This window comes from Carettochelys insculpta, chromosome 6 (genome assembly GCF_033958435.1).
Source record: "Carettochelys insculpta isolate YL-2023 chromosome 6, ASM3395843v1, whole genome shotgun sequence".
Lineage (NCBI taxonomy): Eukaryota > Metazoa > Chordata > Testudines > Carettochelyidae > Carettochelys > Carettochelys insculpta.
Window position 1 is genome coordinate 6,702,500 of NC_134142.1, and position 27,024 is coordinate 6,729,523.

Below are 27,024 nucleotides of genomic sequence, written 5' to 3' on the forward strand. Positions count from 1 at the left end.
TCCAGGGTTTCCAGGTTTGTGGATTTTGGGAAGTAAATAGAATAATCCAGGCTGCGGCTCAGATGGTGTGTCTGAGTTAATGAGGTCCCGAGTAGCAGCAGGGAGTTCCTTCAGTAGTTGTTGTAATTTCCTTTGGAATTCCAAAGTGGGATCAGCGGAGAGAGGTCTGTAAAATATGGTGTTGGAGAGTTGTCTGGCTGCCTCCTGTTCATAGTCTGACCTATTCAGGATGACAACAGCACCCCCTTTGTCAGCTGGTTTGGATTATGATGTCTGGGTTATTTTTGAGACTCTGGACAGCATGGCGTTCAGCATAGTTCAGATGATGTCTCAGTTGGCGTTGTTTGTATATAATGTCAGCCTGAGCACGGTTGCGGAAGCACTGTACATAGAAGTCCAGACTTTCACTATGACCCTCAGGGGGAGTCCACATAGCTTTTTTCTTCTTTTGTTGTTGGTGGGGGGTGGGGTCGAGAGAGTCAGACTGTTGTTCATAGGTGTGCTGGAAAAATTCCTTTAGACAGTGGCGGCGAAAGAAGGCTTCAAGGTCGCCACAGAATTGTATTAAGTTCGTGGAGGAGGTAGGGCAGAAGGAAAGACCCCGGGATAAGAGAGACTCCTCTGCTGGGCTGAGTTGGTAGTTTGAAAGGTTAACAATGTTGTTGGTTGAGCTACTGTTATTGTGGTTGAAGTATCCTAAGGAATGAAGTAATGAAGAAAATTTATTCTTTTTTCTTTTTTGTAGAGAGAGGAAGTGTGTTTTAAAAATATCTTGTCTGGCACTGGTAAAGCCTAGTACTGTGGGGTCTTGCGTGGATGTGGATGTGGTATGTGTGTTACTGAAAAGGAATTATCGCACCGTTTTGGAAAGAGAAACATCTGAGCTGGCTTTTATATTCAAATTCGGCACATGAACACATGGTTTAAATCGTGATGGGAACTTTCTGAGTCACTATAGGGGCTTGTCTGCATACTTGGCTCAATCTAATTCTTGAGCTTCCCCCCCACCCCTCCACTCTCTGATTTGCTCACCTTGATTATCTTTTTCTGATTTGTCCTCCTTGCTTACTGTTTTTTGGTTCTCTGTGCCTTAAATATTGAGTCATAAGAACATAAGAATGGCCATACTGGATAAGACCAAAGGTCCATCCAGCCCAGTATCCCGTCTGCCGACGGTGGCCAATGCCAGGTGCCCCAGAGAAGGAGAACAGAAGACAATGATCAAGTGATTTATCTCCTGCCATCCATCTCCTGCCCTTGTACTGAAGGCTAGGGCACCATACTTTACCCCTGACTAATAGCCATTTATGGACCTAACCTGCAAAAATTTATCAAGCTCTTTTTTAAATCCTAATAGAGTCCTGGCCTTCACAGCCTCCTCGGGCAAGGAGTTCCACAGGTTGACTGTGTGCTGTGTGAAGAAAAATTTCCTTTTATTAGTTTTGAACCTACTACCCATCAATTTCATTTGGTGTCCCCTAGTTCTTGTATTATGGGAAAAGGTAAATAATTTTTCTATGTTCACTTTCTCCACACCATTCATGATTTTATATACCTCTATCATATCACCCTTCAATCGCCTCTTTTCCAGACTGAAAAGTCCCAGTCTCTCTAGCCTCTCCCCATATGGGACCCGTTCCAAACCCCTAATCATCTTAGTTGCCCTTTTCTGTACCTTTTCTAATGCCAATATATCTTTTTTGAGGTGAGGAGACCACATCTGCACACAGTACTCAAGATGTCGGCGTACCATAGCTTTATATAGGGGAAGTATGATATCTTTTGTCTTATTATCGATCCCTTTTTTAATAATTCCTAACATCCTATTTGCTTTACTAACTGCCGCTGCACACTGCGTGGATGTCTTCAGAGAACTATCCACTATAACTCCAAGATTCCTTTCCTGATCTGTCGTAGCTAAATTTGACCCCATCATATTGTACATGTAATTTGGGTTATTTTTTCTAATGTGCATTACCTTACACTTACCCACATTAAATTTCATTTGCCATTTTGCTGCCCAATCACTCAGTTTGCTGAGATCTTTTTGAGTCTGTTCTGGTCTGGCTATGGTCTGAAGAAGTGGGTTTGTCCCACGAAAGCTCACCTAATAAACTATTTTGCTAGTCTTTAAAGTGCTACTTGACTGCTTTTTGTTTTGATAGTATATAGACTAGCACGGCTTACTCTCTGTTACTTGACTGCTTTTTGTTTTGTTACCATTAGTGATAGAGATAGCTGTCGTCTCCAGCAGGTGTTTCTGTTGATAAAGATCTGCCTGAAGCAGCAGTGTTAAGAAACTGCAAATGGCTTCTTTAACAGCCACATGCAGCTGAGAACTGCACAGCTGGCGATCTTTAACAAAGCTGATGGGACACATGTTTGGGTCCTACCCATAGGCTGGGAATCCCTGCTCTACATACATACACTACATCCTATTTCTGATGCCAAACTATTCAAATACATCAGAAAAGTACCTAAACTCAACTAGTTTATGTCAAGTTACAAGCACTTGGAACAAATTGGAGACTTTTATGTTTGTTTTAACAGGACGTTAGTGTCGCTCTTATGAGTTTTCACCTACAAGCCAAAAGTTGGGAATCAATTGTGCTTGTATAGCCAGGGATGAGTGTATTTAGAGGGGAACAGGACTGAGATGAACATCTCATTTACAGAAAATCCACTGTTACCTGCAGCAACAGCAGTGCCATATAGCGAGGATCTGTTTCAGCTCCAGACTTCATGGGGAACATATTGGGCCAATAGTTAATATTTACGCACAAAAGCCATCAAATGTTCACACCAGATTTAATCATAATACAGTAAGCTCTCTTTCAACCAGTATTCAAATAACTGGACTTCTCTATTAACCAGCAATCTGTTGCAGCTAGCAGCTCCTCTGCTTTCCCGCCCAGCGTGACCATGCACTGCCCGGCTCAGAGCAGCTCCTCTCCTGGCGCCAGGCCCCCCAGAGCATACTGGAGCCTCCCACACATCCGGCATTTTTGAATATACGGCAAACTCCCAGTCCCAGCCGGGGTTGCTGGATATCAAAGAGTTTACTGTACATTCAATGCAATTTTAAAAATTCATACTTAATAATAATAAAATGGACAGATTCTCTTAAATATCAGTAAAATGTGTGTATATATGTTCCAAAGTCTGTGTGCCCACAAAAGCCTCTCTCCAGTAAAAGGTAATACCAAAACACTGCAGTGTGCTTATTCTTTCTTTAGATTATTAACTAGAGATAGGCCCTTTAGAAAGGTAAAAGTCTCTCACAAATCATGAAAAGAAACAGCAACCTGATAACACACAGTACTATAGGTTGAATAGTAACACAGAGGGAGCTGTGCTAGTCTATATACTTTCAAAACAAAAAAGCAGTCAAGTAGCAGTTTAAAGACTAACAAAATAATTTATTAGGTGACCTTTCATGGGACAGACCTACTTCTTCAGACCATAGCCATACCAGAACAGACTCTGTGCCTTAAATATTGAGTCTGTTCTGGTACGGCTATGGTCTGAAGAAGTGGGTCTGTCCCACGAAAGCTCATCTAATAAATTATTTTGTTAGCCTTTAAAGTGCTATTTGACTGCTTCTTTGTTTGGATGGTACTACAGGTTGAAACTCTCTAGTCTGTCATTCTCTCGTCCATCAACATCTGTGGTCTGGTCTGATTTTAGTTAGCTAGATGTCCACTTATCATGGGTGTGGCCAAGTTTCCCAGGGTCCCATAAAGTTTGTTTGCAACCACCAGTCCTGGCTCTCAATGGCTACATCTACACTAGCCCAAATCTTTGAAATGGCCATGCAGATAGGAATAAGGGGATTTCGAAGTTGACGGCATCCTTTCAAAAAAGGAGCCCTGTCTGGACGAGCCGCGCAGCAGAAAGCCGTGGCAATTTTGAAGTGCCGTGGCCAGTGTCATGCTAATGAGGCACTGAATATGTATTTCAGTGCCTCATAGTAATCTCTGAAGATTTGGGCTAGTGTAGACACGGCCAATGTGATGGACTAGGGACGTTCATCCTGTAGTTAGTAATCTGAAACTAAAATAATCAAAATAAACTAAATTCCCAATAAAAATAAAAATGAACAAGTACTGAAGCTTCCATCTCTCTCTGATTGACATCCTATTTGTTTAAATAAATCTTATGTCAAGAAAAGTTAAACTCTTAACTAATGTCTCTATTCTGATAACACACTCAAACATTATTTTGTTTTAAAAATGTGAAAAGTATTCTTATCTATAAATAAAACTCTATTTGACCTAATTTTTTAAACAGTAAATTTCATACACCCTGATGAGTAGGATATTCAGCTGATTAAGAGCTCTTTATTATTTTATCAGATGCAATTGTAGATCAGTTTCAGTCACCTCTTATCAATATTTCTCAAAATACTTCACTAGTTTCCATAATGTCTGATACTAGGAGAGAGTTTGATAATTTGTCTCAAGTATTCCAAACTAACAGTAATTTCCCACCTATGATTTTGTTTCTTTTTCCACATACAATCATTTCCATTCTATTCAGAGCAGCAAATACATGTTGTTCCAAAAGTATTTTGGAACGTCCAGCTGCAATTCATGGATCACTCAGACATTTTCTGTAAAATAGCTGTGAAAATTACTAATGTAATGATACTGGGGAGTGGAGTGCATATTTTAAGAATAAATCAAAGTATGTTCTTACTGCTAAAACTAAGAAGGGTTCAGGAGGAAGTATTAGATTCTAACAGAGTAAACTCTTTCTTTGAAGAAAAAAAAAAAAAAGGCCAAGGAAGAAACCAGACAAATATTCTTTTCACATAACACAACAGGGCTGCAACTCAAAACAATATTGTTACTAAATGAGATAGAGGTATCTGAGCTCCCAGGTTTTTTAAACACCACGCAAATCAATTTTAGAAATTGTTAGAGACGGTCCATATAAGAAAAATAAGACAAGCCATGAATCAGATCTACAACCACTTAAACAAAGGCTGATTTTTCATCAGAATTGGGAATTAGTACAGCAGGGGTCCACACACAGTAAGACGTGCCCCTCTCCCTTCTTTAAATACGAGATTATCCAGACATATAATGGCATTTGAGTTGTGACTACTATGCCATTGCCTCAGATTTTCTCATCATCTGTTTTAAGAGTGACGGATTACCTTCATATCACAACTTGAGGAAAAACAACTCAACTACTTTTTTGGCTAATGAGCCTATTTAAAGTCATACAGCCACATTGAACTACTTAAACATGCTTCAATGTAAGGATCAGATAAAATAGGCAAAAAGCTCTCCACTGACCTGAAAACATAGTGCGAAGCTTTTCTAGCACTTCTGCTTGGTCCAGCCACACATCAGAAACAAAAACAAACATGGCATCTTCATTTTCATCCTCAAGTTGTTTCAGTTTTGCAGAAGCTTTTACTGAAGTTGAAGAAGGCCCTCCAAAAAAGTTTATGTTCCCATAATATGCCCTACATAAATTAAAAGCAATATTTTATCACTCATTCTTCAGGTTTTTATTTTTTAACATGTTTACTGCCATAGTACTTAAGAGCCACACAAGAGTAGAAGATGCTCCCTTCCCTGAAGCACTTTGAATCTAATATACCAGGTGGGGAAGGGACAAAACATACCAGCAGAGGGAACACGTCAATAGTTAATTTATTTGCTTGTTTAGCCATCTCAAGAGGGTATAGTGTTACAGCAATGGTCCAAAGAGAAAGAATAACATTTTAAAAGACAGATTTTTTTTTCTTTACCTTCTGCCAAAGCAAAGCAAGACTCAGTATACAAGCCAGTGTGGAACTGGTGCAAACAGCATCTCAGTTCTACAATTTAATTAACGTATTTATTTTGAGTGAATTTATCTTAGGAGGGGATCAGCTAAATGGAAAGAAAAGACAAGTGGAGAAGAGGATAATGGGCAGCTGTGGAGTGAAGGAGAAGTCTGGGAAATGGAAGTGGGTACAAAATGCCAATCAGCATAGGCTAGAGAAAGTACAGTCGAACTGTAGAAAGTTCTTTGACTATCCAGAGGTCCAACTGGTCCCTCCTTTGGCTTCTGCTCCTACTTGCTCAAATCTCTCCTCTCTGCAGTCCACATTGGGGAGAGGGGGAGGTCAACTGGTGCCTAATAACTCCCAGAGTCTCAGAAGGCTACTGGGAGAAGGGGTGGCTCCGGCCATTTAACCCACTTTAATCTCCCTTAACGCCCTCCTATGGTGCAGTAGTCCCTTGCTTTGGTTGCTTCTGCCTCCCCTAGATGGAGTTTCTGTCTGAAGTCTCTAGTTTACCCCTTTTTCTTCCCAAATCATTTCTGGCTTCTGGCTATGACCCAGTTTCACCATTAATATAAACTTTAGTGGAGTAACACTTTGTTAATTGAACATTAGACAAGATGTCATTCAGTATCTATACTTGGGAGAGAGCAGGGAAAAGACCGATGAAGATAGAAAAATGCAGTTATCCAGACATTAGCAAGTCAAAGCCTGTGCTTAAACTTCAACACATTCTCACTGGTGGTCCCACATTCTCTTTCACATCTTCCTCAAAGCAGTCCTTATATCCACAATATCAAATGCACAAAGGGCTCAATCTAAAGCCCATTAACCACTGGGACTTCTTCAGCTAACACAAGGGGGGTTTGGATCAAGCTCAAAATGGACCAGCAAGATATAAACATCATTGCAACATTTTTAAGAAATAAAGCACACCATTGATGTTGTACAAATAAACAACAACAGTACCTTGAAATATATAACAAAATATGACATCAGAATGAAAGAATTAAACATCATTTTTACCTAGTTGTAGCAGATGGCTCAGTGGGTGGAAAGCCAAAAGCATTCACATGGAATATTTGATCCTCATACCAGCCTAGGAAGTTTAATCCCCACCCCACAGAAATACATTTTATTATATTGAACATATATTTAACACTGTATTTTATACTAACATTGTTTCAATTTTATAAAAAGCAAAAGCTGAAAAATACAAAAATGAAAGCTACATCCACCCTCTTATTTATTTTCCGTTTAGTTCATTCCGAAATATTAAAAACAATATGATCATCATAAAATAAGTAATAGTTGATATTGTGCAGATTATACAGTGATATTATGCCTGTTGGAATTATTTATTTGTATTTTATAAAATGAATTGTTACCAGAAAGAAAACTGTCCACCTGAATTTTTGCCAATATCAACACCAAAAGGCCCAATTGTGCACTTAAGTGTATGTTCAGACATACTATTGTGGGTGTTCCCATCAAAGGCCTGCAGGATTAGGGCTTTATTAACAAGATTGAAAACACTTTGTCTGTATTTGCCTCATAAAAATTTTCTAATCCCACATTGATGTTGCCGCTATTTCCTTTCTTTAGTTTGAGCATGAAGAAAAAATGAATTTTTCTGTCCACACTAACTGAACACTCGAGAGTTGCTTTTGGGTCCTACTGATTTCACCCGAAAAAGGTCACTCAGATCCAAGCTCAGAGACAAGAGTTTCAATCACCAATTCAGTTCACAAACCTCATTTGCATAAATGCTGACACAATTCATTAACCACTAATCACCTCTGAAGGGTATATTGTTACACGAATGGTCCAAGGAGAAAGGATAACATTTCAAACGTTAGCAAATTTATTTTTCTCTTTACCTTCTGCCAAAACAAAGCATGACTCAGTATATAAGCCACTGTGGAACTGGTGCAAAGCTGTTAAGGACAATGTTCTTGTGTGACTGGGAGATACATATAGATGCCTTTAAAACCTATTAGAATCATAGAATCACAGGGCTGGAAGGGACCTCAGGAGGTCATCTAGTCCAGCCCCCTGCTTCAAGCAGGATTGACCCCCATGAAGTCATCCCAGCCAGGACCTTGTCAAGCCAGTCAGTAACCCTTCAGGACCCAGACTCTACAGCCCATCATTGGAGTGGGTCCAAGTCCATGTTCCCTTGCAACATAGGTCCAAACTCTGTCATTTTGCAGTGTGGATGCAGCGTGGACCCAGGTCTTCAGAGTGAAAGTCCACCAATGCTATCTCACAGCTCCATGGGCCAATGTTTCTCAGCCTTTTTAATTCAAGACTATCCAATGATAAACGCCGGGAGTGATGAAGAAACTGCCCCCATTGGAATATTATTGCCTAATTGTTCATACTGGGTTGTCTTGTGAAGTATCTGATGGAACCCAGACATGTTAATGGTCTGATCCAGTTCACCAGTTCCTATGTTCCTACATTCCTAGGAAACGGTTTCCATTCAAACTAATCAGTCACAGCATGTGGGGGGTATAAATGGACTTTTCCCTTCTTTTAATGCTTCCCCACCCTAGAGGCTTTGCTCACTAATGAGAGTCAAAGAGCATTTGAATAGTCACAGGTGGTGTAGTAAGGCTGGTGGTGGCAATGTAAATGCTTTACATGATGAGCAAGAGTTGGGTGATCAACCTGGTAGCTGGATGGATAAGGGTCACGAAAATCCCCCAACTCCAGACAGGTTTCCAAGAGACAGAATATTAACCCCATTACTACAAGCTGCTTTTGGTTTTGAGCTGAAGCAACCACATTTATTAGCATGGAAAAAGTAGAGGACTGCAGTTGTGTATGTGTACTTTTAAAATGTAACTGTTGCACTTTTAAAGTGTGAATTGACAGTTCTAAAATGATTTTTCTCTGAAAACTTCTTAATTTGCACAGAAAGGATATTGCTTTACTAAGATCTAGCTGAACAACTCCTGTAGGATCTTCCAAGAAAAATTTCCCCTAAAAAGTAAAATTAAACACAGCATCAAAAGTATGTCCTAGGTCAATGGAGACTGTGCTATCACACTTCAGAGAAACAATACAGAGCCTACACTATTTTCAGGAACCTTCTGTACTTCAACACCAAGGCTGATAATAAGGTAAAAGTGTAATTTCCCCTCCCTCCAGCAAGGATTGCATGTGACTCCATACTGAAGAACACACAGGAAAATAGGTTAACCCTTTACTATATTTATTAGATACCCACTTATCCTTAAACGCTAGTGAGAGAATTCATAACTCCAATGGTGAATACCCTTTGTTGGAATGTTGGACAATGGAGATCTGTCAGAAATCCCAAACCATTCTCACAGAATGGATTACTCAGGCACAGAAAGGTCCTATTGCTGTCTTCTTCATAACAAAAATAAAATATTCTGTTTGTGCTAGTCCATGCCACACAAACCAATTTCCAAAACCAATCCTCAACTAACCACTAGTAATTTTAGCTAACAACTTTCATCAGTGATATAACCAGATTATAATTAGGGCGCACTGCTTCAATATTGATTTTACAAGTTTGAGGATATATAAAGAGAAAGCATTTGATACATTTTTCAAGAAAAATTATATCATGAATTATAATCATGTCAGATGTTTAAATTTAGAGATGATGTAGTTTTGCCTTGCCTAGAGACTTGAATCATAACATATTGCAAATATATTTCTAGTTTATGAATCTAGAAATGCCTTAAACAAATGCTTTTTTTTTTTCAAATGTTGCAAGCTTAAAGAAATAAAAATAATCATCCAATACAATATTTAACAATATGATCTTTTAACTCTGGGTTATTTTGATTTTATATGCTGCTTTATCACATGTAGTACGTAAAAATGCACTGACAAGTTCAGACATATTTCAAGATTTCAGTGGCTGAAGTTGGAACTCTCGAGAACTCTAGGTCAGCGGTTCCCAACTTTTTCAGTTACACGGCACACTGAGAAACAATTTCACGGCACACCCACTTTTTTCAGCTGAATTTATTGCTCATACACGTCACATTTACTTACATTTACTGTGGTACAGTCTTACTATACAGGTTTGCCACACAGTAGTGCACATAAGCTAAAACGGGATCAAATGAGTAACTGGTAATCAAATGAGTAAACAATCATCGAGTAACAGCTGAAATTTGGTTACTTGATGATTTGCAGCAGGAAGAAGCGGGTGGAGAGGAAGAGGCATCTCCAGAGAGCAGGCTCCCGTCCCCCATCAGCCCACTGGAGCTGGGACATGGCATTTAAATCATGTCCCAGCTCCAAAAGGCTCCCTCCCAGGCTGTTCATTTCAGCTGCCTCCTGGTGCAAACAGGCTCCTGCAGGGTCAGCATTTCCTCTCACTGCAGCTCTGCAGACAGCCATCATTGGCGGAAATTGACCAACTTTATGCCAGCTGGAAATCAGGCAGCCTTGCTGTATGAACCCCAGCTGTTGTGGGGTCATCAGTTTCCCCTCATGGCACGCTTGGCTAGTTCTCATGGTACACCAGTGCATCACAGCGCACCAATTGAAAACCACTCTCTAGGTGGAACTCTGTCTGATTAACAGTCCAGGTTTACAGGAAATTGAAGTACTACGAAAGTCTGTCCTTTAAAAAGAAAAATAAAGCTACCCTTCTATGTAAGTTATTGACTACACTAATAAAGTGCTTCTGCATCAAATTCAATGGAGGTTTTGTGACTGACAAATGGAAACTGGATCAGGCCATAATTGAGGTATTTAAGCCATATATTTTTTAAAAAAATATTGCATTACAGAAAGTAAAAAGACACCACAATAAAATGTATCCTACCTCTTTTAGCTGTGTTATCATCCCAAGAACAATCACATCCCCAAGTTTAGCTGTATTGCCCAACAGAGTTTCTATTGTCTTAAGCTGGAATCAAAGAGTGAACTAAGTGAGATTTAAATTACACCTTCCATAAACCTGTTCTTAAGTACGAAAGTCAGGCACTGCACAAAACATTTTCTAGTTTATATAAATAAATTCAGAGCTGGACCACTGGGACCCAGCTGGTGGGGCAGCCAACGGATGTTGACAAGGCTGGCCAGTGGGCACAGAACCCTGAAGGCAACTGCCTTGCTCACCATGCCCTAAGGTCGGGCCTGCATCAACTGGTTATAATATGATTCAGCTTTACTGGAAATTTGAGGCTACATTTGTGTGTCATATGCCCCAGAATTTAGAGGGGGAAAGTCATTAATGGCTGATAACTTAAAGAATTGTTCAGTGGGAGAAACAAAAGTGGCAAAAATGTGAGAAGCTGAATTTATAAATGGATTAAGAATTAAATATACATGGCCAAATTCTCCCTGGAATAAATATTGTCAAGGATAACATACATTTATCAGCAAAACAGAATTTGAACCAGAGAGCTGGCCCACAAGTCATTTGGTAACACCAATCACTTTTCATTAAGGGTCATGGAGAGAAGGATTAAGACAAGACCTGGGTTTCCAGAGCTGGGTAAATGTGACATAGTTGATACCAAAAGTCCTATGCCAGGGAGGCGCACTCTGTCACTACTGAGAAAACGTTTTCTTGGGCCACAGAGTGGCGTTATATCGTACAACCATCTTACAGTGCATGCTTCTGATGACAGGAAAGATACATAGCAGTCAAGAAATTAATATACTAGCATAAAATTAAAAGGGATTTATTCCAAATCAATTTAGATTGGTTTATTTTGCTCTGTCAAAGCCTTTGCAGTGCTTTGGACAGGATGGTGGATAATCTGAAAGGCTACAATTTTGTACATGAAGCTCCCAACCCACAGCACAAATAACGATACGGAAAAATGAGAGCGAGCATATTGGCTGTAAGATGGGTTTGGAGCAGAGGAGGTTTAAGTGATGACTTTATTAGCTCCAAATTTGTGAATATAGTGCTTATAAAATAGAGATAGTAAAAAACGCCTCAAGCTATTGGAGGCAGCATGTGTGAATGTTCTCTGCCAGTGCACTTCAGCCACGTCTTCTTTTTCCCAGTTAAAAGCTGCTTTTTGAGCAGCCTGCTAGTCATGCTGAATTCTGTAAATATAAGGATTTTGTGATGTAGAAACAGACTTAAGACAACTACAAATATCTCATATTCACAAATTACAAAAGTCAGGATTAACGCTTGGGTATTAAGTGCGGAAATAATAATGCATTAAGCCACATACTGTACATACACGTCTCCACGACCCCAACAAAATATTAATATTTTTACCTGGAATTTACTCCTGTTGTCATCAGGATGAGCACCAATTGCTGAAGGAGTAAACAACTCATGTCGATGAGTCCTCTACAAAAAATGAGATTAAAGTGATTGGGTTAAAAGTATCACCCCTCACAAAAAAAAAACAAAAAACACCACCACACACCTCACTATTCACACATTATGTGAAATGATATTTAAATTCTCCTGTTCATTTTCAGACAAGAAATTTGGAAATCACAATATTTTAACAACAAGTATTTACTTTCAAAACAATAAGCCAGAAATAATACCTGGAAATAAAACAGAAGTTTGAAAGGTAACATTTTAAAGCCATGCAAGATGTCATCTTATACATTATTTATAATAATAGTGCCTTGGTAGGGAATGGGTCCGTCGGGTATCCACTGTATGAACTGTTGTATACAAACGTAGTGAAGAGCAAGTCCTTGCCCTAAAGAACTTAGAATCTAAAAAGCTAAATTCATGCATTAATCTTGAATGACTGGGGCCTACATTTACCAGACAATGTTTTAAAAGTGAATGCAAAGAGAATGAAGAAAAGTTACCAGCTTTGCAATGAATGATATTTGTTTCTTTTAATGGATTTTATGCACCCACTAACATGGGACTTGAATATCTGAACCAAAAAATAAAAGCAAAAAGTAATAAAACTAAACCCCAACTGACAACTCAAAATGCACAAACCCCATACCCTCCCAGCATAGCACAAGCAATAACCCAACAAGGTCCATAGGCTAGTAAATCCTTGACCAGAACAAAATGTGACTGGCACCTCTATCTTAAAATTAAATACACAGCCTTCTAGAGAACCAAAAAGAAAGAGTTTCACAGCCAAACACCCCCTCCACTGAAAACACCCTGCCTCCAGCAATCAGGAGTGCACATCAAACTCTCAGAAATGCCTGAGTTTATCACAGATACCATAATATTGCACAGGGAAAGGAGGAGGCATCTAGGTAATCAAATTCAGTATGACCTGGAAATCCACAGATCAGAACCTTCTGCAGTTCATGGAACCCAGAGATAATATGTCCACACCAACACATTTGACTGATCAGGTACTCAAGCTGCATCCGCTCCTACTAAAACTTCTAAGTGGTCTTCTAGGGTAACTCCCAATAGAGCACGTAGCTAAAAGAACCAGACTGTGAGGAGATTCTCCATCCAATGACAGAAAGCCAGAGCCTTGAATAGTACATTTTTTGTAAATTAAAAGATGACTAAATAAACTACCTTAGCAAAGAAGCAAGCATCAAATATTAAAGAAAGTATGTTTTTTTTAATCTTTGAATTTGACAGAGCCCCAAAGCTTATTATAGTAATGTCATGACGCTCCATGAAGCAAGGAGCCAAGCTAAATGAGTATCCAAGAGCCACATATACTCCTCCTTTGCAAAAGTACGCTTTTTTTTTTAAAAATGAACATTTATCTGTTTTCAATTCATAATAGTTTCTTTTTAAAAAGTCAAATGTTTAGTACACACTAGTAGTTTATAAAGCTTTTACTGTACCAGTAAGGTACATAGACTATTAATAGAAAAGCCTTTCCAAAGCTATGGAATATGCATTTAAGAAATACATCTCCACCTCTAAATATCCCCACCCTCACCCGCCGCATCTCCAAACTCGAGCCGTTTCCGTCATGCACGTGATGTGGTCAGTGCAGCACAGCCTGCAGCATCACTTGAAGCAGTAGATGGAGCTCCACTCTTTCAGTGGACCTTAAGTATTAAGACTAAGGTATGTCTACTCTAGAGCATAAAGTCAGGTTTAAGGGAGAATTAGGTTGATTTTATAATGTATCTGCCTTTACTACAAATATCATTACATCGATTTTACAGAGTCCTAACGTCAACTTTTCTGCTCCAGCTTTTTCATGAGCAGTAAAGCCAAATTCAAATTTACAAGGTCGACTTAATACTAGTGTAGACACAGCATTATTTAATTTGATTTTATTGGCTTCCAGAAGTATCTGTTCTGACCATCATTTTCACCTCCACTGCTCTCCAGGTGCGCAGGAAGCAGGAATGAGCCTGGTTTATCCTGCTGCCCCCCGCACCATGTGGCTGCCAAGCTCTCTGGCTGCCCCCCCACCACCCAGCTGCTGGGTCAAAATGAAATGAATCAAAATAACGTTATCAAAATGAAGCATTTCGACAATACCAAAAAAACACCTTTTCAATAGCTCCAAATTGAAACTATTCAGATTTTTATTTCTGCAGTTTACTTTTCTCAGGATTGGCCTGCTAGCCTCGTAACGGCATGTACTGGGGCAGGCTGTGGAAAAGTGGCACAAAAATGCATTTGTCAGTTTGTTTTCAATGGGAGCGGCAAGTGAAGGCAATGCACTCTGGGATGATGACCTCAGACACCCACAACCACTTGCGGCACATTTTTTTTCCATAACACACTGACAGAGACACCCAGAATGCAATGGGGTCCAGGAACTGTAGGATCAGTACCTACAATGCATTGCTGACACAGACGAATTTAGCAAGGGTAATGGGGACAGACTATGTCGACTTTCTAAACATGTGTGGACACTCCCCATTGACTTTATAAAATCTTGTGGTATAAAGTGTGACTTTAATAAATTTGACTTTATTTCCTAGTGTAGACATAGCCTAAGGTAGAATCTGGCTGGAGGATTCAGTATATGGTTAAAAAGCTGGTGTATGATTCTTGGTTGGTGTATAATTGTTATTCTCGGACCACTTTTCAAACATGATAACAGATACTAATACACATCAGGATCCATAATGCCATATAATTTCAAAGGATAGTCAATACAACCTGTTACATATCCTGATTTTATATTAAGTTCACAACCATGGCTCACACTAGCTGTTCAACTGTAGATGCCTTATTGTACATATATGTCTCTCTCAGAACATAAGATGATAGGTTTTGGTTAGTTTAATGGTTTGTTTCACTCACCTGCTGCAAGATGGTGTAGCGTTCGCGAAACAACTCTGCTTTATCCCTGGCAGTTCCAAATAAATTTGGCACAGGATGGTTGGTCATAGACAAACTAAAAAGAAATTATTTTTTTTAAGAAAGCAAAGACCCCACTTATAAGTAGGATGCTACAAAGTCTTCAATGCTATTGCGTATTTTATTAGGTTAAGGAAGAAGATTTCTGCTAGGGATCCCATGTATATCTGTATACATTTTTGGGAAAAAGGGGAAGACACCCCCCCCGGGGGCTGCGCTTCTACATGTTGTTTTGGAGTCCAGAAGAACATCTTCCGGACTCCAAATCACATGACCTTAGGCTAATGAGGCACCAGGAATTTGCATCTGCGCCTCATTAGCATATTTTGGGCTGTTCATTGTAACCTACAGAGTGCGATTCAAAATTAAAAATCTGCAACAAACCTGCAGAGTGCTGTTGGTAGGCCAGCAGAATCATGAACAAAAGTGAAGAAAGGATTCTCTTCTAAAGGAAGCTTATCAGTTAGCTACCAAATGGATTTCTGTGTACTGCAACATAAGCAATTTATCTATAAAATTCACTACAAAAATCAGACAAAACAGAAAAAACAAAAAACAAAAAAAAACCTTCTGAGGCATTAATGCCATCTCCTTGAAAGGAAAGGATTAAGTGCTATCTGGACTTCTTCCATCCCTGATCAATTACCATATAACAAAATGTTCAAACCAAACCAACTTGACAAATATATACAACTTAAGATGAGTATCCTATCAGCAGTTCTGCTTATATTACATCAGTAATCACAGGACAAAGGTTACCTATTTTGACTCCATGCTACAGAAAGAAAAAGATTTGATCCTTGGCCCAACTGTAGCTATATTTACTTGCCACTACTTACCATGATCCTTAAAACAAAATATTTGCATAGAAATTATATACCCTATTCCACTAAAGAAATCCCTCCCTTCAAAAAGAATTTGTTATACTCAGTTTCCTAAAGGCTGTCAGTCTTCCACATACTTTCAATTTACACGTCATCCATCTTGAGATCAACACACAATCCAAGAGAGGAAGTTTGTAGATGATAGTGTTAATCACACAATAATGGCTTTGATACATGGGTAATTAGTAATGTCAGAAAATACCAGCTGAGGCTTAAAAACTGAAAGACTTACGGTAGAAACTTTTTCCTTTCTGAATTATAAATGTAACGTGGAATGTCAAAGGCCCCGATAATATTGAAAATGTGTTCTCTGAAATCACAATACATTTAAAGCTTTAGTTGAAAAAAGAACAATTTCAATTTCAAGGCAACAGTTCATGTAATTCTCTCAGGAGCCCCAACAATGGTTCAATGTTTTCAAAATTTAGTAACAGTAATGCACAACTGCATAAAACAGAGCATTGTGAAATCTTTAGAGACCAGAAGATATCTTATGAAATGCAAAAAATATATGATTTTGTAGAATGGAAAAGAACATTCAACTGAAAAGGCACAAAATAAAGTTAATTCCCAAAAATTTTTATTTCTATTTTTACTGGTGGATATTCAGTATATGCGCAACAAAAAGCCATTATTTTAATTTTATAGTGTTAATACCACATCACAATCCCTACAGATCGCTCCTTCAGAAAAAAATTCCTAGGAAAGAACATTACTCAATTTTAAATTAAATATCAGGAGATGAGAGATGAAAAAAAAAAGAAGAATTAGTGCAAGATTAGCATTGCTGAAAACATCTGACATTTATTTCCTAAGGAAAAAAATCATCAGTGACTGCACACTAACCATAAATTTCAAGTAAAAATAAATTATCACCGTACATAGTTTCATCTAATGACTGGCTACACTCCTGGACTGCGACTTCCACTGTGGCCCGTTCAATCATATTAGATGACACTGAAAAGAACATTTCATAAGATTAAAACTATAACCTATGGAAGATGACAAGTATCAAATTAAATGTTTCAAATATTTTATAAAAAATGGCTCAATATCCTCTTTCAAAGCCCCTTAAATATTCTTTACAAATCATATTTTCAATAAGTTACATATGTACCCTAAATTTTCTAGGCCAAATTTCTAAAGGCAGTTCATTAAATACATTTGCCAGAAAGCTACATCTCTACACAAATCTTCATATTGGATCTGTAGTATAATTCACTCAGAATTTAGAACAGGACCATTATAATTAGCTCCTCTAAGCCTGCCAAAGTAGCCTACAAATGAGTTAGACAGAAGCTTCACATCTGTAGGTTCATCATTGCTTCAGAATCTTTTTATACACACAGGCACCCTGCTGGGGTGGGAAGGTGAAGGGCCAAAGGGAAAAGCTGCACTGGGAGCTGGGGCTGTCAGCTGCCACCTTTGCCACTATGGCAGCTAGCAACTGCAACACCCAGAGCCCTGGGCCCTTTAAATCACACCTCGAGCCAAGGGCAGTACAGAAGACGTGACTGGGGGAGGACAGCCCACCAGTCCCACCCCTTCCACACAAGGTCTGCCCCTTCCAGGAGCCAGCCGCCCTCACCTTGCTAGGGGCAGGTGAAATCTGTCACCCAACCCGTATACAAGTTTAACACAATCTGGGCATTCAATTAACTTTAGTCTTCACTGTGTTTAAATGAGATATTTTTGAAGTTAAATTCATCATTATTGATGGCACTCTTAAAGTGACAACATTATGTGTCTGTAGAAAAAAGTGCAACATTCTTCTGAGTCACAAAGAAAGCATAAAATTCCTGAAGGATTTTTCAGACAGAATTAATCTTTCAGGATGCTTAAAGGTTTAAAGTTGTATTTTCAACTGCCCTGACACACATCGTATACAAGCAGAACTTAAACATGAAGAAACAATATAAAATTTTCAAAGCTTTAAAACTGGTAATTTTTGTTCTAAATCCAAGATAGAAGACATAATTTGGCATTCAAGCATTTGACTGCTATTAGGATAGTCGGGAGACACAGGCCTGCCAGATCTCTAAAGTAGCAAAATTACACTGGCATTTGGTGAGGTGACAAATCTTTGCGCTTAGGGAAACAGGGTGTGTGTATATATATATATGTAACACATCAATGTTCAAACATCTTGACTAGAAGAAACAGTGAGTTGTTAGATTTTTCTTTTTACAGACATAAAGGCAGGATTAATTTAGATGATTGAGGGCTGAAGTTACTTACAAGGCTGTTTTTCAACAGCATCAATGATGTTTTCTATTACATCTTCAAGCTCTAATTCATTGACAGACTGCAGAGCTTCGGTAAGGTATTTACTAGCTTCACTAATTGGAATGAAAAAATAAGTTAGCCAAGAAAAGAAATTAATATTTAATAAATAAAATATATGCCTCATATCCACTATAATAATATTGATGAGGGAGTAAACAACTGTTATAAGGTTTCCGGTTATTAGTGAGAAAGAACAGAGAAATACTTATCCTGATCCCATTTAAGTCAAAGATGTTGCAAAATTTAAAAAATACTCAATTGAAAAAAAATAAGTATGAAGCAGCAGGCTTTGGGGATCTCAACAGATCCTCCAGGCAGATGCCCACTGTACAATCCAATGTCCTACCCTGCTATGTAAACTTTTAAGGAGAAGACTACACAAAATCTAATCTATCAAGACATCATCTTCTTCAGGAAGACTTCTATTATCTAGATACAGTGGAAATATGATGCTCTGAATATTATCCATGCAAATATTAAAAGGGAGAGAAGATAGACATAAAAAAGTGAAAGGAATGCAAAAAGGAGAGAAAACATTCCTTCCACCTGAACCAGAAAGTCAGATTATATTAAAAGTAACACTCCTTTCTCCCAGAGTTCTGGACTTCCCATTCATCTGAAGCAGTATTGCAAGGAAGGACAGAAGTTCTTTTCTCACAAAAAAGTGACTCACACTGCCATTATCACTATTATTTTGCAATAGAAACAGAAAAATTAATTTGAGGTGTTTTCAAAAGCTGTATATAATTCCACTTGAAATAAGATGTTTTCATCTGCAGTTCCTCCCTAAAATTCAAACTAGAGATCTGTATTTAAAGAAAAGCAATTCTTGATTCATGTCATCCAACAGCTGATCAAAAGTGACATTTTGGTCTACAGTCTGAACTTAAAATAGTTCACATTTAACTCTTGATTCCCCAGACTTCTAAACTTAGAATCCTCAAAAAACTCAGTAATTAAGTAACTGAAGGACATTGTCCAAAATAATTGTTTTTAGAAATAAAAAAAAAATTAAATACCATGCATAACTGAAACTCTTGTCCAAAATAAAAGAAAAAGAGAACTACTATTGTAGTAAGTTCTCTGGAGGGAAAAAATATGAGACACAGCCACATTATTGGGGAAAAACTGAGCACTTGGATGAGAATGAGGGTATATGTATGCTTGGCAGGAGATCAACATGGTTGCAGTCTGTCTTCCAGGGTTCGATATAGCGTGCCTAGTGAGGCCATGCTAAATCAAACCATCAAGGCTCCACTGTCGACCCTCGTACTCCTATCTGTCATGAGGAGTAAGGGAAGTTGACTGAAAACTTTCTCCCATCAGTCTCCTGTTGTGCGGACAACATAAATCAATTTCCAATACATCAACTCCAGCTACGCAATTCATGTACCTGGAGCTACGCATCTTACATCAATTTTTTGTCTCAGTGTAGACCTGGCCTGAGAGTGGTTGTAGGCAAATTTCCTATCAGAGTCTTTCTAGAGTAACCCTAGGCCTGCCCTCAGATCAGTCTACCAACAGAGTTGAGAAGCATGAAATGCTAAACACTTATGTTAATTTCCATGAGTTCCAACACATTCATTTGCTTTACAGTCAGAGACCCCAATCCTGAAAAAAATTAGGTACGAGATTGACTTTATATACTGTGAAACCCACAAGATTACACAAGTGTGCAAACTAAGCATATGCCTGAATCTGTTTATGCCCATTTGAGGTTTAAACCATAGTTAATACATTTTGTAATGATGTTAAGGCCAATCACATCATAAATCTCATACACAAAATTTATGATAAACACTAATCTATAATATGAGCCCACCCCTATTCTTGAGGCTTTTATTCAGTAAGCCACAAGTGAGTACTCTGATTTCTGTTTTCAGTACCTCTATGTACAAGAGAATGAAAAGACAGCTGGATTGCAGGAACAGAAGTGACACTAGATATTATAAAGCTCCTATACCCCAATGGTAACAAAAAAGCAGTCCAGTAGCACTTTAAAGACTAACAAAATAATTTATTAGGTGATGAGCTTTCGTGGGACAGACCCACTTCTTCAGATCATAGCCACACCAGAGCAGACTCAATATTTAGGGCACTGAGAACCAAAAATAGTAATCAAGGTTGACAAATCGGAAAAATTATTATCAAAATAAGCAAATCAGAGAGGCAGAAGGAGCGGGGGGGAGGGGAGGAGTCAATAATTAGATTAAGAAAAGTATGTAAAAGAGCCCCTATAATGAGCTAGAAAATTGTCATACCGGTTCAAACCATGTGTTAATGTGTTGAATTTGAATATAAGACAGAGTTCAGCAGCCTCTCTTTCCAAATGGCTGTGAAAATTCCTTTTCAGTAAAACACAGACTTTCAGGTCATTAACAGAATGGCCCATTCCATTAAACTGCTGACTGACAGGTTTGTGAATCAGGAGTGTTTTTATGTCTGTTTTATGACCATTAATTCTTTGTCTCATCACCTAATAAATTATTTTGTTAGTCTTTAAAGTGCTACTGGACTGTTTTTTTGTTTTGATAGTATATAGACTAACACGGCTATCTCTCTGTTACTATACCCCAATGGTACGTGGGAAGTGATAGCAAGACCAGTAGTTACATACTTAATATAACAAGAGCTACGTCTACACGTGAAGCCTACATCGAAGTAGCTTATTTCGATGAATAACGTCTACACGTCCTCCAGGGCTGGCAATGTCGACGTTCAACATCGACATTGCACAGACCCACATCAAAATAGGCGCTGCGAGGGAACGTCTACATGCCAAAGTAGCACACATCGAAATAAGGGTGCCAGGCACAGCTGAAGACAGGGTCACAGGGCGGACTCAACAGCAAGCCGCTCCCGTAAAGGGCCCCTCCCAGACAGTTGCACTAAACAACACAAGATCCACAGAGCCGACAACTGGTTGCAGACCCTGTGCATGCAGCATGGATCCCCAACTGCAGCAGCAGCAGCCAGAAGCCCTGGGCTAAGGGCTGCTGCACACGGTGACCATAGAGCCCCGCAGGGGCTGGAGAGAGAGCGTCTCTCAACCCCTCAGCTGATGGCCACCATGGCGGACCCCGCTATTTCGATGTTGCAGGACACGGATCGTCTACACATGCCCTACTTCGACGTTCAACTTCGAAGTAGGGCGCTATTCCCATCCCCTCATGGGGTTAGCGGCTTTGACGTCTCGCCGCCTAACGTCGATTTCAACTTCGAAATAGCGCCCAACACGTGTAGCCGTGACGGGCGCTATTTCGAAGTTAGTGTCACTACTTCGAAGTAGCGTGCACGTGTAGACGCGGCCAAGAAGTCCTGTGGCACCTCATAGACTAACAGATATTTTGGAGATGATGAAGCGGGTCTTTGCCCACGAAAGCTTATTCTCCAAAATATGTTAATCTATAAGGTACCACAGGACTTCTTGTTGTTTTTGAAGATACAGATTAACACGGCTAACTCTCTGATACTTGAGATAGTATTAAAAGTAAGAAAAGATTCCTTCAGCCACTAGGGGGAAAAGTTTTACTTCAATTCCAGTACAACACTAAGAGAAGAGACAAAGGCACAGATCAGGCAGGTATTAAGTATGAGAGAGGTAGCCAAGTTAGTCTGTATCTTCAAAAACAACAAGAAGTCCTGTGGCACCTTATAGACTAACAGATACTTTGGAGCATGAGCTTTTGTGAGCAAAGACGAAGCTGGTCTTAGACCACAAAAGCTTATGCCCCAAAATGTCTGTTAGTCTGTAAGGTGCCACTGGAATTCATGTTTCCACAGGTATTAAGGCCCCTAACTTCCAATGGAAGACAGACTACCTGTGCAGATCAGACCTAAGTCTGTAAGACCTGTACCAACTACAGGATGAACCGCTTTAATCCAGAACTCTCTCATCTGGCAACGTCCATAATGCAGTATGAATTTAGCTGGCTGGACAACCACTTATCATGGGCGTGGCCAAGTTTCCCGTGGTCCTATAAAGTTTGTTTCCAGACATCATTCCCGGCTCTCAGGGGTCTGTGCTGTTATTTACCCCGAATGTGTTCTAAGAGCCCCATAAGCAGCAGAAGTGTTGGTAATGCTGCTAGACAATATTGACCTCCTGTAGCTGGGGAAATTCCCACGCCCGGCACTGGTCAGTCCCCAGGGTGCCGGCCAAGAGAGGTTTAACCTGCCTTCTCATTGCTGAGCAGAAGAGACAGCGCACGCTGAACTGCTGCTGTCTCTGGCCTGGGGGGAATAAGTATGGCCGCTCCCGGTTCTGACAGGGGCCCATCACCGTGGACTCGCAGCACGGTTGGGAGTGTCAGTGTCTCCCACCGGCGACGAACGAGGCCGGGCGACGCACGGGGGGTCGGAATAACTCTCCCCACTTGGGCGCCAAGGGGGAGGAGCGGGGGGCCCAGGCACGGGAAAGGGCGATGCCTGGCCCCGCCTTTTCCCCGGGGGGCTGCCGGGTCCGTGCGACGTTTCGGCTCGCCGCGGCCGCGGCTACTCACGCGCGGAGCAGCAGCCCGTGCAGCTTGAAGGCGGAACCCACTTTGCTCCTCAACTTCTCCGCAGCCATCTTGGACAAAGTTGGCGCCACCAACCAGGGCCCCGCCTACAGGTGCCGGCCCTGTCCAATGAGAGGAGGGGAGGCGGGGCGGGGCTCAGCGGCGCTAAGCCAATCCCGGCTCCGAGGTCCTGAGCGGGGTGGGAGGGGGAGTGGTTTTGTGCTCTCGTTGTGCCCGGAGCCGGTTCACACGGGGGAGGCTCCGGCCGGCCCTGCTGGCGCCGCGCTGTCAGCTGCTTGAGGCACAAGTCAGCCCTTTCCGCGGGTCTCTTCGCAGAGGCGCGCCCTGCGGCGGCCCCGGGAAGGGGCTTGTTGGGGGTTGTTGCACTCCGTGCGGGGCCGGGGCCAGCAGTTAGTCTGGCCGGCGAACGCAGCGGCTGGAAAGCTCCCGGGAGCCGCCCAGAGCCATGTGTCAACTTCACAGACCTGTGTCTGTCGGTGTCGTTTCCCTCCTTCATCTCTTCTGTACCGGACAGCGAACAAATCACTGAGCGCTCTCGCTTTCCAGGTTGCTCCATGCACGGCGCGATCTTCCTGCCCCTCTGCACCTGTTAGTTCTCTCCAGTTTCCTTGGAGAACAGACTCGGGCTTTCTTTTCCTTTCATAGCGGCCCCAGGTTTTGGCTGTGTTCAGGGGCGGCCGTAGCACGTGCAGAGAATGGTGCGCGGCTGAAAAGTGCAGCAGGGCCAGCTGGGTCACTGGGCTAGCGCAGAGCTCCTGGCAAAGCCCACAACTGTGGCACTGATCTATTAAATGTGGGAATTCAATTTAAACCAGAAGACAATACAAACTGGAGGAGGAGAAAATTGAAATGGGGGGATGTTAAGAGAATATTTATTACATTTCCTGTGATTTTAGTCTCATAATATACCATTACTAATGGCCAAGGGTTTGAAGACACAAACCCTATATATGTATTTATACAACTCCAATTATTTCTATATGCAAGTTCCTGATCAAAAGTGCTGGGTCATCCCCAGATACCTACTCAACAACTTACAAAGGCAATTTGAACAAGAAGAAGTCTCGTGGCACTTTACAGACTAACATATATTGGAGCATGAGCTTTTGTGGCCAAAGACCGGCTTTGTCAGATGCAATTTAGTGGAGATTCCAGAAGTCAGGGTTTGAAATTACGCTTTCTAGATTTTGTGCACTTCTGGATTTTACTACTCCATGGAGTTTGTTTACATTATAAAATGTTATTTGCAAGGCTATAAACGTATACCTTTAAAGCAATCTCTAATAAGGATTAGGATAAAGCCATCATGGAGCATTAATTATCCCACACCTGTCCAGTGAGGTTTCTTGCATTTTTCTCTGAAAAGCATTGACTGTCAGCAACAGGACATTGAAGGATGAGATTGATGATGACAACAGTTCCTTTGTTCCTGTAGTAACAGAGAGATAGCCATGCTAGTCTATATACTATCAAAACTATAAATGCAGCCCAGTAGTTCTTTAAAGACTAACAAAATAATTTATTAGGTGATGAGCTTTCATGGGACAGATCCACTTCTTCAGATCATAGCCATACCAGAATAGACTCAATATTTAAGGCACAAAGAACCAAAAATAGTAATCAAGGTTGACAAATCAGAAAAATTATTATCAAGGTGAGCAAATCAAAGAGCAGAGTTGCAGAAGGAGGGGGGAAGTCAAGAATTAGATAAAGCAAGTATGTAGAAAAGTCCCTATAATGAGTTAGACAATTTTTGAAACAGGATGGCAATTTTCTAGCTCATTACAGGGACTCTTACATACTTTGCTTGATCTAATTATTGACTTCCCCCCACTTCTGCCCTTCTGCTCTCTGATTTGCTCACCTTGATAATATTTTTTCTTATTTGTCAACCATGATTACTCTTTTTGGTTCTCTGTGCCTCAAATATTGAATCTGTTCTGGTATGGCTATGATCTGAAGAAGTGGGTCTGTCCCATGAAAGCTCATCACCTAATAAATTATTTTGTTAGTCTTTAAAGTGATACTGGACTGCTTTTTAGTTTTGTTCCTGTAGTGTTTGATCACCATTGGATGACTTAAAGCTGCTGATCACAATTTAGCTGTCAGCACGTATCAGGGTAAATCATTGTCAGCTTCATCTTGTGTGTCATTCACAGTCATGTTCAATCACACAATATAATTTTGTAATGTAGATAAATTCCTGATGTACGTAATTAGGTGCAGCTATATTTGGGGAAAGACCTGAGATCATTTGTGCAGTTTAAAAGCCACTCAGCCTGGCTGTTGCATGCCTGATGTCCTGCTGCCAGTGCCAGCCCTACAGTTGGGCAAACTGAGCCCTTGCCCAGAGCACCACAACCAAAAGGGCACTGCTCTGGGTTTGGGCTTCCTCTGTCTGGCTACAGCATGGATTTCTGTATCTGATCCCTAAGCTGTGTCTACACGTGCACGCTATTTCGAAGTTAACTGTGACGTTAGGTGGCGAGACGTCGAAGTCGCTAACCTCATGAGGGGATCGGAATAGCGCCCTACTTCGACGTTGAACGTCGAAGTAGGGACCGTGTAGACGATCCGCGTCCCGCAACGTCGAAATTGCTGGGTCCTCCATGGCGGCCATCAGCTGGGGGGTTGAGAGATGCTCTCTCTCCAGCCCCTGCGGGGCTCTATGGTCACCATGGGCAGCAGCCCTTAGCCCAGGGCTTTTGGCTGCTGCTGCAGCAGCTGGGGATCCATGCTGCAGGCACAGGGTCTGCAACCAGTTGTCGGCTCTGTGTATCTTGTGTTGTTTAGTGCAACTGTGTCTGGGAGGGGCCCTTTAAGGGAGCGGCTTGCTGTTGAGTCCACCCTGTGACCCTGTCTGCAGCTGTGCCTGGCACCCTTATTTCGATGTGTGCTACTTTGGCGTGTGGACGTACCCTCGCAGCACCTATTTCGATGTGGTGCCGCGCAACGTCGAAGTTGAACATCGACGTTGCCAGCCCTGGAGGACGTGTAGACGTTATTCATCGAAATAGCCTATTTCGATGTTGCTACATTGAAATAAGCTACTTCGATGTTGGCCTCACGTGTAGACGTAGCCCTACTGTGCACTGGCAGGTTTCTTCCTGACCCATTGGATCTTTCCCTTCCAACTATTCAGGGCTGGGCTAAGGGCTCTAGCTCCGACCAGGTCCCTCCTGTCCTGTGAGAAGCCCAGAGCTGCAGAATCCCTCCCTGCCTGCACAACTCAGTCTCCAGTGGGTCTGAGGCCCCTGTAGGGCACCCACAGAGTGAAAGTTTGCATGTAAGGGAGTGGGGGGAAAACAGGGAGGACTGGGCAAGATTGGGAACAGGGCTGGGGGAGAACTTGGAGGCTGGGAAAAGAGGGAGGCAGCTGAGCTTGGGAGGAGGGTGTCTACAGCTAGTCATGTGACTTTGGAGAGCCAGGGTAGAGGAGGAACTAGGGATGGATGGAGGAAGGCAAGCTGGAAAAGGAAAAGTGTGTGTGTGTGGGGGTGTCTTTTTCTGGCTTGGGGAGCCAGCAGCAAATGTGCTAAGGTCTTCTGGAGAACAGGCTACTAGTCCCTGGGGGATAGGCTGTTCCAAGCCATTCTGTGAGGCTCATACACAGGGCAGAGTGTGAAGGATATAAACCACCCCACCGCTAATATCCAGTTTCTCTCCCTTCCTTACTGATACACTATGCAGTGGGAGGCTGCAAGGCATGATGGGGGAACCCAAGGCACCTTAGGAGATATACATATCCTACATACATGGAGATATACACAGCTCACAGAGTTGGAAAGGACCTAAAATCTAGTCTCCCTGCACAACCTATCACCATCCCTCACTGTTTTTTAAATCTCATCTGCCCCAGAACCTTGAAAAGGCCCCCTCAAGGATTGAGCTAACAACCCTCAGTTTACAAGGTCAGTGCTCTACCTGCAGTTCCTTAACCAGGTCCATGCCTAGAGAGCTGACACTGGAGCCCAGAAAGGACTACCTTTCCCAGCATCACCTTGATGGCTAGCAACAGGAAAGGGAGGGGAAGGAGGGAATATCATTGTTTTTCACTTACCATATTACAGCACATCTCAACAGGTAGTCTCTATAAACCTTTATTACTGTATACATTTTTAGTACAACAAATTCATTTTAGCAATCAGTTTTTCATTAGCTTCTCTTATGTACACTCATTGGACAACTATTTTGAACTATCTAAATATCTAGAGAAATTTCAGTCCACATTTACAAAAAAGCACGTATATCCTGAAATTCTATACATGGTCCTGCCTATACTGCCCCTGAATATATCCCCTGTTCTGC

General features: G+C 41.1%; 1 protein-coding gene across 3 annotated transcripts in view; it reads right to left on the minus strand.

Annotated features, from left to right (window-relative positions):
- The window catches only part of POLE2 (DNA polymerase epsilon 2, accessory subunit), a 33,856-nt gene extending 11,087 nt beyond the window's left edge, over positions 1 to 22,769 (minus strand). For 2 of the 3 annotated variants that reach the window (XM_074996155.1, XM_074996156.1), the window contains exons 1-11: positions 22,699 to 22,766; positions 18,149 to 18,249; positions 16,792 to 16,867; positions 16,143 to 16,220; positions 14,970 to 15,063; positions 12,021 to 12,095; positions 10,602 to 10,685; positions 8,714 to 8,770; positions 7,663 to 7,711; positions 6,809 to 6,881; positions 5,304 to 5,476 (exon numbers count right to left, since the gene is read on the minus strand). In XM_074996155.1, coding sequence (XP_074852256.1) covers positions 5,304 to 5,476; positions 6,809 to 6,881; positions 7,663 to 7,711; positions 8,714 to 8,770; positions 10,602 to 10,685; positions 12,021 to 12,095; positions 14,970 to 15,063; positions 16,143 to 16,220; positions 16,792 to 16,867; positions 18,149 to 18,249; positions 22,699 to 22,766 — 928 coding nt within the window. Of the gene's footprint in view, positions 1 to 5,303; positions 5,477 to 6,808; positions 6,882 to 7,662; positions 7,712 to 8,713; positions 8,771 to 10,601; positions 10,686 to 12,020; positions 12,096 to 14,969; positions 15,064 to 16,142; positions 16,221 to 16,791; positions 16,868 to 18,148; positions 18,250 to 22,698 lie in introns of all 3 variants that reach the window. The other variant, XM_074996157.1, reaches the window with a different exon arrangement.
- Between the last annotated feature and the right edge of the window lie 4,255 nt (positions 22,770 to 27,024).